Consider the following 11,646-nt stretch of genomic DNA (forward strand, 5'->3'; position numbering starts at 1 on the left):
ATTTGCCGAATATTATATTCAATTTTTATCAATTATATCTTTCAGATGGATGATTGCATTTTGATTTCCAGATGAATTTATCAATTAGTATTTTATGGATGATTGCATTTTGATTTTTAAATGTTGGAAAAAAAATAAATTTTGCAAAAAAAAAAAGTAAGATGAAAAATATATAAAATCTCAGTATTAATCTATCCGAGAATTCACCAATCTCAGTGTTAATCTGCCCGATATTCATACCGAGATTTTATATATTTTCCATATTTTACTCTTTTTTTATTTTAATCTTTCCAAAAATTTTAAAATAAAAATCAATCACATAAGATCCATCTAAAAAAATATTTTGATAATTAGTAAATTCATTTGGAAATTATAAATTTATTTAAAGATTTACAAAATTATATAAGACTTTGACATAATACTTGGTAAATATAGTCAAATTTGGAGAAAATTTGAAAATATATAAGATGTAGGAAAATCACATAATATTTTATAAAAATAACTTGGTGTAATCTATCCGAGATGTATCGAGAAAGGCGTCCAAACAATCGATAAGAGCTATTTGAACGAGTTTTTAAAAAATGTACTATTTCTAATCTTCTTTTTTTTTTCCCTCATAAAAGTGTCTCAATTTAATCGAGACTCAAATAATGTGGTTTCAAGTCTTAAGAGTCATATTAGTTACGAGTCTCAATTTTCATATACACATTTAATCTATTTACAAGAGGGCAAGTAATAATGGAATACTTTTCATTTTAATTTATTTATTTGTATTTTTAAGATTATATACAAGAAAAGGGAGAAAACTAAGAAGCACGATAGTCAACTACTAATAAATAATTCATCCATGAGAGATTGTCTTCAAGCCAAATCAACGATAAAACGATATTTTCAAACATGACAAGCAAGGCCGTAAATCACAACGTTATCCACATTGTAGATCAAGTTGAGAATCTACGAAGATCGCCCATTTAACTCATGCTATAGTGGTGGTTTTTGAAATGGAAGGTAGAGATGTTCAAATAACCCGACAAACCGAACACCCCAGATTACTCAACCTAAAATGTAAGGATTGGGTTGGGTTAATTTTGTTTTTGAGTTGGTTGGGTTAAATATTTTCTATTTTTGTTGGATTGGGTTGGGATCGTGGCTAAAAAAAATTTGGGTTCCTGTTTATTTTGACTTCTCTTTGTTTATTGTTTGATTATTTTGTATTGATTAATTTGTAAATTTTTTATCTCTTTCTTCAAAGAAATTGTTATGATATTCGTCATTGTTTAAAGTTTACAATAAATATCACATATATATAATATTTAACATTTGAATTTGATGAGATTTTAGTTATTAGTCATATGTGTTGTATATAAATTTATATATTTTTAATTTTTTTAAAACATGTTATAACCCGACAACCCAATCAATCTGAATTTTTAGGGTTGGTTGGAGATTTTATTTGGGTCGTGGATTGTCAATCCAACCAACCCGAATCTTCAAATTGATCTTAAAAACATCTCCAATCCAATCCAAGCTAAGGTAGAGTTCAAGCGTGTGTGTTATTTTTCAATAAAATTTAATCCTAATAATTATATACCTTGCTTGGTCAGATTTATAATAAAAGAGGAATATTTATTTTCCCACTCCATTCATCTCCCAAATGGTGGATATATTATTTTCCCAAAATAAATAAATAGAAGTGGTGGGTAAATTGTGGATCATTATTCAACAACCAACAACAGCGCAAATGAAATCATATTGAACAATCAAGAAACTCGGCATAGCCATTTCTGGGCATTGCCATGGCGGTTTTGCTGATGTGAGAGTTCTTCATTGACTTTGACCCCTTTTCTCTCCAAAATCAGTAATCTAATCTATCATTATTCAATTCAATTGGGCCCTCCAAGACCCCATCCCGCAGTTTCATCATCATCTTCTTCTTCTTCTTCTGCTCTTCCCGGAATTTGGGACTCACATGGATTTGCTTCCCGCCGAGACTTCACAAATACCGCAGAAGCATCGATTTAGGTCGCTCAAATTGGTGAGCATCGATTTGAACGCCACCCTGTCCGAGCAGCCCTACGGTGTTCACTATGGCCAGCTCGATAATGGCTTGTCTTATTATGTCCGATGCAATTCCAAGCCCAGAATGAGAGCGGCTCTTGCGCTTGCTGTCAAGGCCGGGTAATTGCTCATTGGATCCTCCCTAAGTTATTTGGCTATTTGAATTTCATCTAGGGATTACGGAATTTGAGCCACTACTATTGAAGTAAGAAATGAAATGTTGATCTATTTATGAGAACGAAACCTTGCGTGTGATCCCTCCCTTGCCGAGTTTCTTTTCTTGAGAAATGAACATACATGTAGGCAATATGGTTTGCATTTAGTAGTTTTGATCGAACTATTTGTTCTAAGCCATTTCAAGCGATTAATCAATAATCCAAAGTGTTTTTCTTGCGAATTCTGGACAAAACCATCCACATATATGTGAAAGATTAATAGTTTCTTCACTTAATCGATGCTTTCTAGTCAACTTAATGCATAGTTTGCTATTTATTTATTTATTTATTTTGAGAAAATTTCGTTGATAATTATATGTTCGAATGGCCCATGCCACCAAAAATCTTAGGTATAGCAATTGGCTATAATCTTCGCGGAACTTAAATAATTACTACGATGTTAGAGTAAGAATTAGGCGGAGCCGAAAAAAAAGGCCGTCCCAGTTACCTTAAGAGAGTGTAAAGTTTTGCGGATCCCTTTCAAGAAAGGCGTAGATGCTGCAGTCTCTGGTCACACAGAAGCTGGAAGGATGGAGCTCTTTAAACTATTAGGCCAAATGAAACTATAGGTGAACACGTCTAAAAGTGCCTGCCAAAGCCATTTATTATACTGGCGCTCAAGGTATATGTGCCAAACCGATTTCTTACTTCTTCAAAGGACAAAGTGATAATTGTTTACTCTGCAATGACCAAAAAGTGGGACATAATGGAAGCTTGATTACTGGCTAAGAACCCAGATGAATAACAGACTTAAAGGTCTAAATTTTTAACTAGAAATGTATTAATGACATAAAATTATACTCCTATGTTTCAAATACTAAACACAATGATCTTTGTTCGGTTAAGTTTGAACACTACTTTGTTCTCATATCCTTACAATCTCTTAAAACTTCTTTATTTAGATTTTAACTATTCCCTTATCATTTATCATCTCACTTTCTTATAGGATTATTCTTCTTCTCATTTAAACTAAAATATATAAATTAGTCAAGACATACTAGTGAAACAAGCTGAATTATCAGGCTTCTGACAGATCAGTTCTGGAAGAGGAGGATGAGCGTGGAGTTGCTCATATAGTTGAGCACCTTGCTTTCAGTGCCACAAAGAAATATACAAATCATGATATTGTCAAGTTTCTTGAAAGTATAGGAGCGGAATTTGGAGCTTGTCAAAATGCCGCCACATCTGCTGATGACACAGTATATGAGTTATTTGTACCAGTTGATAAGCCAGGACTATTATCTCAAGCCATATCAATACTTGCTGAATTTAGTTCTGAGGTACCTTGATTGATTATCCTCTTCACATTTTTTTTTTTTCTCTCCTTTTGAAATTTCTCTTCGCTGACTACCACCTTTCTATAAAGATTCGAGTTTCTCAAGAGGATTTGGAAAAAGAAAGAGGGGCTGTTATGGAAGAATACAGAGGGACCCGCAATGCTACAGGAAGGATGCAGGATGCACATTGGGCTCTGATGATGGAAGGTTCGAAGGTAGTGTCTTTCCTTTCTTCTTCTTCTTCTTCTTCTTCTTCTTCTTTCTTCTTCTTTTTGTTCAGGACTAATTATCTAAGTAATAGTATTTTCATCTTTTACTGGTCTTTGATGTTATGTGTTTTATGTTGTCTCTAATGGAGTACATGCGTGATGGCAGTATGCTGAGCGCTTACCAATTGGCTTGGAAAAGGTAATTAAAACTGTGTCTGCCGAGACCGTGAAGAAATTTTACAGGAAGTGGTATGATCTGCATAATATGGCAGTGATCGCAATTGGGGACTTTTCTGATACTCAGGTGTGTTTTATCAGTGTATAAGTTTCACTATCAAGATCACTAGAGAATGTTTCCATTTGAAAATATCTAATGGTGACCCGACATCTTTAGAGCGTCGTCGAGCTGATAAAAGATCATTTTGGGCATATACAATCTGCATGTGAACCTCCCCATGTACCAACATTTCCTATTCCATCACGTGATGAGCCATGCTTTTCCTGTTTTGTTGAATCTGAAGCAGCTGGGGTTAGTTCACCGTTAAACCATGATTTTATTTATGCAGAACATTATTGCAGAGTTTGAGCTAAAAAATTTGTCATGTGAAATGATCTATTAATTTTTTTTTTCTTGGGCATTTCATAGTCAGCTGTCATGATTAGCTACAAAATGCCAGCAGACGAGCTGAAGACAGTGAGAGACTACAGAAATTTGCTTGTAGAATCCATGTTCCTTCAGGCACTAAATCAAAGATTTTTCAAAATATCTCGTGGCAAGGATCCTCCATTTTTTTCATGCTCAGCTGCAGCAGATCCTGTTGTTCTCCCACTGAAAGCTTTTATAATGAGCTCATCCTGTAAGGAAAAAGGAACTGTAAAGGCACTGGACTCTATGCTGACTGAGGTGTGCCTATGTGCTCTGACTTAAACTTCAACATCTCTCTTTTATTGTTATATTTTTCCATACAATAATATATACTTTCAATGACCCATGTCCCATTATGCTTCAGGTTGCAAGAGTACGGCTTCATGGTTTTTCAGAACGTGAAATATCTATAGTTCGAGCTCTACTGATGTCAGAGATTGAATCTGCCTATTTGGAGCGCGATCAGATGCAATCAACAAATTTGCGAGATGAATATTTGCAGGTGTCTTAATGATGAGATTTGGTGTATGTTAATATATATCATTGCTCCTTTTGATGTAACTATCTTGTTTCTTTGAGCAGCATTTTCTACGAAACGAACCTGTAGTTGGGATTGAGTATGAGGCCCAGCTTCAAAAAACTCTTCTACCTCGTTAGTGTTCTTTTCTCCTTTGTATAATTTAATGATGTTTAGTTCCCTGTGATGTATTATATACTACGAACTTCAATTTTCTCTGGCATATTACTTTTGCTCACAGATATATCAGCATCAGAATTATCTAAGTATTCAGCGAAGTTAACATCATTGTGCAGCTGTGTCATCAAGATAATAGAGCCTCGTGCTTCTGCAACCATTGATGATTTAAAAAATGTTGTCATGAATATCAGTTGTCTTGAGAAAGAGAGAAGCATTCCTCCTTGGGATGAAGAACACATCCCTGAGGAAATTGTCAGTACCATGCCAAATCCAGGGTAATCTATAATTTTTATAACTCCCCTGCGTTGTGTAGGTTGAAAGACTAAAATCTGAAGACCCTTGGTTCTCACGTCCTTACTGTTCTGTCATCTGATATGGAACTTGTTTGAGAACTATTTTCGTGTGTATATCCATATGTTTTATGAAACTCAATAGAACTATGTTTGAATAACGATTGTTTAAAGTTTCCTTTTTTTCCATGACAGCTAATATAATGGCTAATCTTTCAGAGTCCATTAATTGTGATTTCAACCTATTCAATAACATCAGATTTGTTTGTTATCCAATAGTAGTTATAAAATTGTTTTTAGGCAGAAACCGCTGCAAATTGAGTGAAATGAAAAGAACACATGAGGTGTATCACACTCAATTCAAAAACATATAAAGAGTATTGCATTTCTTGGTTTTGTTTAACTTCTTATGCCAAACTCCTCACTTTGAGAAGTTTTGAATTCAGATGTTCTAGGAGACATTATTTTTATAATGGTGTAGTAACTACTCTGTTGTAATATTGTTTCAGGAATATTTTGCAGCAGCAAGAATATCCAAATATCGGAGCTACTGAAATATTTCTATCAAATGGCATGCGAGTGTGCTACAAGTGTACAGACTTTCTTGATGATCAGGTGCCTTGTCTATCTGATATTTTAATTTCTGCTGCTAGTTGTATTAGCTGTCAACCAATCAATCTTAATTTAATATTTGCTGATGACATTACATCCAACTCTGACATGATGAATTTTCTTCCTAACACCTGAGGGGTAAAAAAATAAGGAGTTATTTGCTTGCCCTATTTATTCCATAACATATATCATCTTAGAAGGTCATATCATACTTGAAGAGATTGTGAAGCCCGAAAAGCAGGTGTCTGTTTTTACTTTAATTTTTTCATAAATCTGTTAAAATTACGTCTCATATGTAATGGTCCATTAAATCTGAATAGATCTTCTTCTATTGCTCCTCCTCAGTCTAAGTTTCTCCTATACGTCTATAACATACAATTTTATCTTAACAGGTAGTATTTACAGGGTTCTCTTATGGGGCCTTATCTGAACTCCCAGAGAGAGAGTATAGTTCTTGCTCAATGGGTTCAACCATTGCGGGAGAAATTGGAGTGTTTGGTTATCGACCTTCTGTATTAATGGATATACTGGCTGGTAAGAGAGCTGAAGTTGGTACAAAGCTTGGAGCGTACATGAGAACCTTTTCTGGTGATTGTTCACCGTCAGATCTGGAAACTGCCCTGCAGGTTTGTCTCCTGTTTGCATCAAATTAAGTAACCCCAGTTTTTCAAACTCCATGACTTATTATATAGCCTTCGAACGAAAGAACACAATTAAAAGTTTTATTCCATAGCGACATGATATGATTACGCATTATCCCCATGGATCTCCTCTATTAATGAGTTGATGGCCTATACAACTTACTATGCTTTCTTTTAAACTGACTTTCCAAGAAAAGCATTTCTGAGGCTATTCTGTTTTTACTTAATCATTAGGTTTTGCAGTAATTGGCCTAAGCTAATGTTGTTCCTCCTGCTTGTGCATGGACATGTCTCCAAGTCTTTTTCTTGATTCCAATTCGGAGTCAACTATTTCTTAATTCCATCCATTATATATAATATATATTTTTTATAATTTATAAATGTTTATTGTTTGTCATGCATTTGGCCTTACAGCTAATTGCAGTTTATGAGGTAGTCTCATTACCAATACCCTATATTAGTGTCTAGTGATTGTGATATAAATAAATAAAAAGTAAGACTGCCTTAACGTAAACAAATAATTTTTTATGAAGGATTCAGTCAATTTTCAAGCAGCATATTGCATGGTTCTAATTTAATATTGTTTCTAAAAATTTTTCCCATTAGACCATTTCTTTACATTTTGTTTTACATGTATTGACCACATTCTGTTTCTCTGCAGCTTGTTTATCAATTATTCACAACAAATGTGACACCAGGAGAGGAGGATGTCAAAATTGTAATGCAAATGGCGGAAGAAGCTGTTCGTGCTCAGGAGAGGGATCCTTATACTGCATTTGTGAACCGTGTGAAGGAGCTTAATTATGGAAACTCCTACTTTTTTAGAGTATGCTCGTTATCATGCTTGTAAAATTTTATTATTATTACTATTCTATGGTATTATGTCTTTTAAAACTTTTTATTTCTTATTCTCCAGCCAATTAGGTTAAGTGACCTTCGAAAGGTTGATCCACAAAGGGCCTGTGAATATTTCAACAACTGTTTCAGAGATCCTTCCAATTTTACTGTTGTCATTGTTGGGAATATCAATCCTTCAATAGCACTTCCTTTGATACAGCAGTATTTGGTACGTGTAGCTTTATATTCTGTCTGCTTATGCACTAACAACCTTTGTCGTCAGTGATAAGTAAGATTTTGATTTCCTTGAGCAGGGTGGAATACCAAAACCTCCTGAACCTATTATGAAATTTAATCGCGATGACCTGAAAGGATTGCCATTCACGTTTCCTACAAGCATAGTTCGGTATAGTGCACTAGACCTTGCATTCAACTCAATGATTATAGAAAAAAAACTTGTTTACCAAATGTGTGCTATAATTAATCAAGGGAGGGAGCACAGTGAAAGAAAAACTAAAAGAATAATGTCTCTCTTTGTTTTTCATCCAGTGGTGTTCTTTCTTTCTTTCTTTCTTTCTTTCATTCTCTGTTTTCCCCCCCTTATGTTGTTGGGTAAGGTGTTACATAGATGTGGTCGAATTTGCATAATTTTTTCTGGTTCATACATTTATTACATTCGTTTGGGATTTCCCTTTCTTTAAGCACGTTTAGTGTTCATGCATTGTAGAGAAGTGGTATATAGCCCGATGGTTGAAGCCCAATGTTCAGTTCAGCTATGCTTTCCCGTGGAGCTCACAAATGGAACCATGGTATTTCTCTCTTTAATTGTCATTTGGAAGGGTAGACTGTAAATTAAGTGCCCTGTTTATTACTTTTTTTTTCTCATGATTCAGAATGTGTTTTATTAAAAAAAAAATGCAGGTTGAGGAAATTCATTACGTAGGGTTTTTGAGCAAATTGCTTGAGACTAGAATGATGCAAGTTCTGCGTTTCAAGCATGGGCAGGTGTGTTTATTTTGTAGGTTTTCTGAGTATTTGTTCTTTTATTCGTTTGCTTAATTCTCTAGTTACTTTTCTGTTCCAGATCTATTCTGCTGGGGTTTCAGTATTTCTTGGAGGTAACAAACCTTCAAGAATTGGTCCTGTTCGTGGTGATATTAGCATAAACTTTTCTTGTGATCCAGAAATCTCATCGAAGCTGGTATATACATTATCACAATCAACCTTCTTTTACTTTATTTCCATTAGAAAATTTAGCTGACACATTTTTTGTGATCCTGAAATTTTTCAAAGGTTGATCTTGCGTTGAATGAAATATTACGTCTTCAAGAAGAAGGGCCTACAGATCAAGATGTTTCATCTATCCTAGAGATTGAGCAAAGGGCTCATGAAAATGGACTGCAGGTTATCGTTAATGAGAACTTATTTTTATTACATGAAGAGTATCCTGCAAATAGCTTCACTTTAAGATATGTTTAACAAAGTCTCCCAAACACTTGATTTCCACACACACACGAAGTTCCACCATCACATCTTTAGTAACTTCTCTTTCAGTCTTTTTAGTCCCTTTTTTTTGTTAATGATTTATGGAGAGGGAAACATGGGTGGCTGCACACGTGGCATTTATGTCCAGCCACTTACACAATATGAGACGTTACCACATAACTTCTCTCGATGATAGATTCCCAAATCTGAATAGTATAGGTAATCGTGGATGATCGCTTGGCTCAACTTATTCAATGAATTGCAATCTCTAAATCCCTCCCTCTTTCCCCATTTCTTTATTTCTCCTCCTTCCACTCTCCTGTATTTGATATGGATAAGGGGAAAGAAATCCTCAGGTTGGAAGAGAATTTCGTCTTCAAATGAAAAGAGTTCTACTTGCTCGTGCTTCAAGGTGTTGTTTATATTTACCCTTACTTTGCACGTCTGTAGTTAGAAGGTTTGTGATCCATCATGATGTCGACTTCCATAAAGAAAATAAGCTGGTTTTCAGTTGTTCCTAGTGTATATTTTGGCAGTATGCTTAGCGGGGAGGAATTTTATCGTTCCTGTACAACCAGTTTACTGATTTTGGTTTTCATTTCCAGGAGAATTATTACTGGCTGGACAGGATTTTACGCAGCTACCAGTCGAGGATATACTCTGGTGATGTAGGATCTTCTTTTGAGGTTAGTGTCATTTAATTAGTTTTTCTCTGCACCTTTTTGTTTTTTGGGTCAAAACATCAAGTTGTTTAAAATATTTATAAAATGTGGTCATCAAATGTAAATATTTTCATCTACCTTAAGAATTAAGATAACTTGTTTAGTTTCACTTTCACTGGCAATGCTTTGGAGTGTTAACTCTATAGGTAATCTTGACCTTCGACTTTCTCCAAAGAGAGATAAATTGGTATACCTTTTCTCATAAATTTTTGTAAATTGTTCTCATTTTGGAGCAGATCCAGGATGAGGGACGTTTGAATGTCAGGAATTCCTTGACACCATTGACAGCGCAGTTGGCACTACAAAGGATACTTCCATTTCCTTGCACAAAACAGTACACTGCAGTAATTCTATTACCAAGATCATATCGGTTCAGGAAACTGAAATCATTCTTCCGACTTGGTCTATCAAGTTCTGGCAGAGACGCAAAGGTTAGTTTCAATTCAGTGCTTGTCACTCGCTGTAGTCCATATGTCATAGTGGCATACAATTCTTATTGCCCCCGACAACGCAGTTTTGGAAAGTTTAGGCTTTGTAACCATTTTGTTTTTAGATTTTGATTTTTGAAAAAATGTGCTGTTTTCTCACCATTCCTTTACAATAGTTTTCATTTTTCCTAAGAAAGCACTTGAATTCATAGCATAACCAAATTCCAAAAATGAAAACTAGTTTTCTTGGCCTACTTATGATAACATGCCTAAAAGGTAGATAACCAAACAAAGAAACTTATTGGTGGAAATAGTATTTATAAGTTTCATCTTCAAAAACCAAAAATATAAAATCAATTAGTTATCAAGTAGAACATTGAACTTTTTGATTTCTTGATTTGATACCTATACAACGGTATGGCCCTTGTATATCCTTTCATATATCTCAATAAAAGTTTGGTTTCTAAATAACTTTATGATTTGTTGATCTTTTAGGCAACTATTAAAGCTTTCTGTCCTTCCTTCCAAGGACTATTTTTTTTCTTCTAAATATTTGTGAAATTCCAACCCTAGCAGATACCTTTCACAAATTTTATTCTATTACTTCCAAAGGATCACATATGCACGCTCTTTTCTTTGGCTGAGCAGATTTTAGTCGGCCTTGCCAGTGTAGCAATTTTGACGTTTAGCTTGTGGAGATATTGGAGAAGTAACTGAAAACCCTAGGTCGATTCTATGCGCTTCGGGTTGTATCAAGTTGAATTCTTCCGTACATATTATGATGACTTGTTGAGAATGAGGGCATTAACGGAGCTAGAAGTGTACAAATGGAGGTTCCAGATTTCCTTTTTATTTGGAGACTATCTCCGGCTAGAAATGTAATTTATGGCATCACCACTGACTTAGAAGATAAAGAGCTGATATATCCAATATCTCTGTGGAAGAAATTATCGCAGATAGAGAAGCAATGGTCAGGCTCATAATTACCTGCAAGATTTGGCCATTCTTTCAAGTGAGGTCTTCATTTGCTTCCTGTTTAACCCATTCATTTCTGCAAGTGGAGGTTCTGTTCTGTCTTTAATTTGTTTTATAGATTTGGACATAATTTATTTTCTTGCTCTTCATGGTATTATCTGTTGGGCCCTCCTAATTGTAGCTTGATGTATTGAACCTGAACAGGGGCTTTGAAAGTTCTCTCATCTCTGTATTTCTACTTTACCTCTTGATCTGAGACAAGCAAAGGCGGTTTAAGAGTAGGTTTTACCGAGATTGGAACTTTTGATCAAGAATATATATCTTAACTATGTTTAGATTGACAATAATTTATTTGTCTCATTGTGGATTTTGCTTTATTTTTCTTTTCTTTTTCTTTTTCCTTGATAAATGAAAACAAAAGTTGAAATGGGTATTTTTATTTTTAAAAATGGAGTTGATTCGTGGCAAGTTTAACTAAACATTTAGTAGGTGCTCTTGCTCTATGTATCTTTGTTTTTGATCCACGTAGATGGTGTACTTGTGGGTTAATTGTT

The 11,646-nt window shown here is 34.7% G+C and overlaps 1 protein-coding gene across 4 annotated transcripts; it reads left to right on the forward strand.

The window, feature by feature from the left end:
• The first annotated feature begins 1,636 nt into the window (after positions 1 to 1,636).
• LOC120079760 (Insulinase (Peptidase family M16) protein) lies at positions 1,637 to 11,439 on the forward strand. Of its 4 annotated transcripts, XR_005482344.2 has the most exons (22): positions 1,637 to 2,178; positions 3,307 to 3,553; positions 3,640 to 3,765; positions 3,926 to 4,063; positions 4,154 to 4,288; positions 4,406 to 4,663; positions 4,770 to 4,907; positions 4,988 to 5,057; positions 5,164 to 5,377; positions 5,902 to 6,007; positions 6,397 to 6,630; positions 7,307 to 7,471; positions 7,562 to 7,711; positions 7,797 to 7,888; positions 8,210 to 8,291; positions 8,404 to 8,487; positions 8,567 to 8,683; positions 8,776 to 8,886; positions 9,573 to 9,653; positions 9,926 to 10,120; positions 10,766 to 11,180; positions 11,297 to 11,439. XR_005482344.2 is itself a non-coding variant. In XM_039034132.2 (21 exons), the coding sequence occupies exons 1-21, from the start codon at positions 1,970 to 1,972 to the stop codon at positions 10,832 to 10,834; spliced, it is 3,021 nt and encodes a 1,006-aa protein (XP_038890060.1). In that variant the 5' UTR covers positions 1,637 to 1,969; the 3' UTR covers positions 10,835 to 11,439. The 4 variants fall into 4 exon arrangements, 3 of the variants coding, with proteins under 3 accessions (XP_038890060.1, XP_038890061.1, XP_038890062.1); XM_039034132.2 differs by having other exon boundaries at positions 10,766 to 11,439; XM_039034133.2 differs by having other exon boundaries at positions 1,657 to 2,178; positions 3,296 to 3,553; positions 10,766 to 11,439.
• Positions 11,440 to 11,646: the final 207 nt, after the last annotated feature.

This window comes from Benincasa hispida, chromosome 6 (genome assembly GCF_027475165.1).
Source record: "Benincasa hispida cultivar pf3 chromosome 6, pf3_genome.v1.1, whole genome shotgun sequence".
In the NCBI taxonomy this organism is placed as follows: Eukaryota; Viridiplantae; Streptophyta; class Magnoliopsida; order Cucurbitales; family Cucurbitaceae; genus Benincasa; species Benincasa hispida.

What these genes read in the sequence shown, in the direction of transcription:
- LOC120079760 (XM_039034132.2), top strand. Translation starts at nt 1,970, where the DNA reads ATGGATTTGCTTCCCGCCGAGACTTCACAAATACCGCAGAAGCATCGA. An exon ending in ATCTGGAAACTGCCCTGCAG is followed by an intron (nt 6,631 to 7,306) that starts GTTTGTCTCCTG and finishes GTTTCTCTGCAG; the next exon opens with CTTGTTTATCAATTATTCAC. An exon ending in ATGTAGGATCTTCTTTTGAG is followed by an intron (nt 9,654 to 9,925) that starts GTTAGTGTCATT and finishes ATTTTGGAGCAG; the next exon opens with ATCCAGGATGAGGGACGTTT.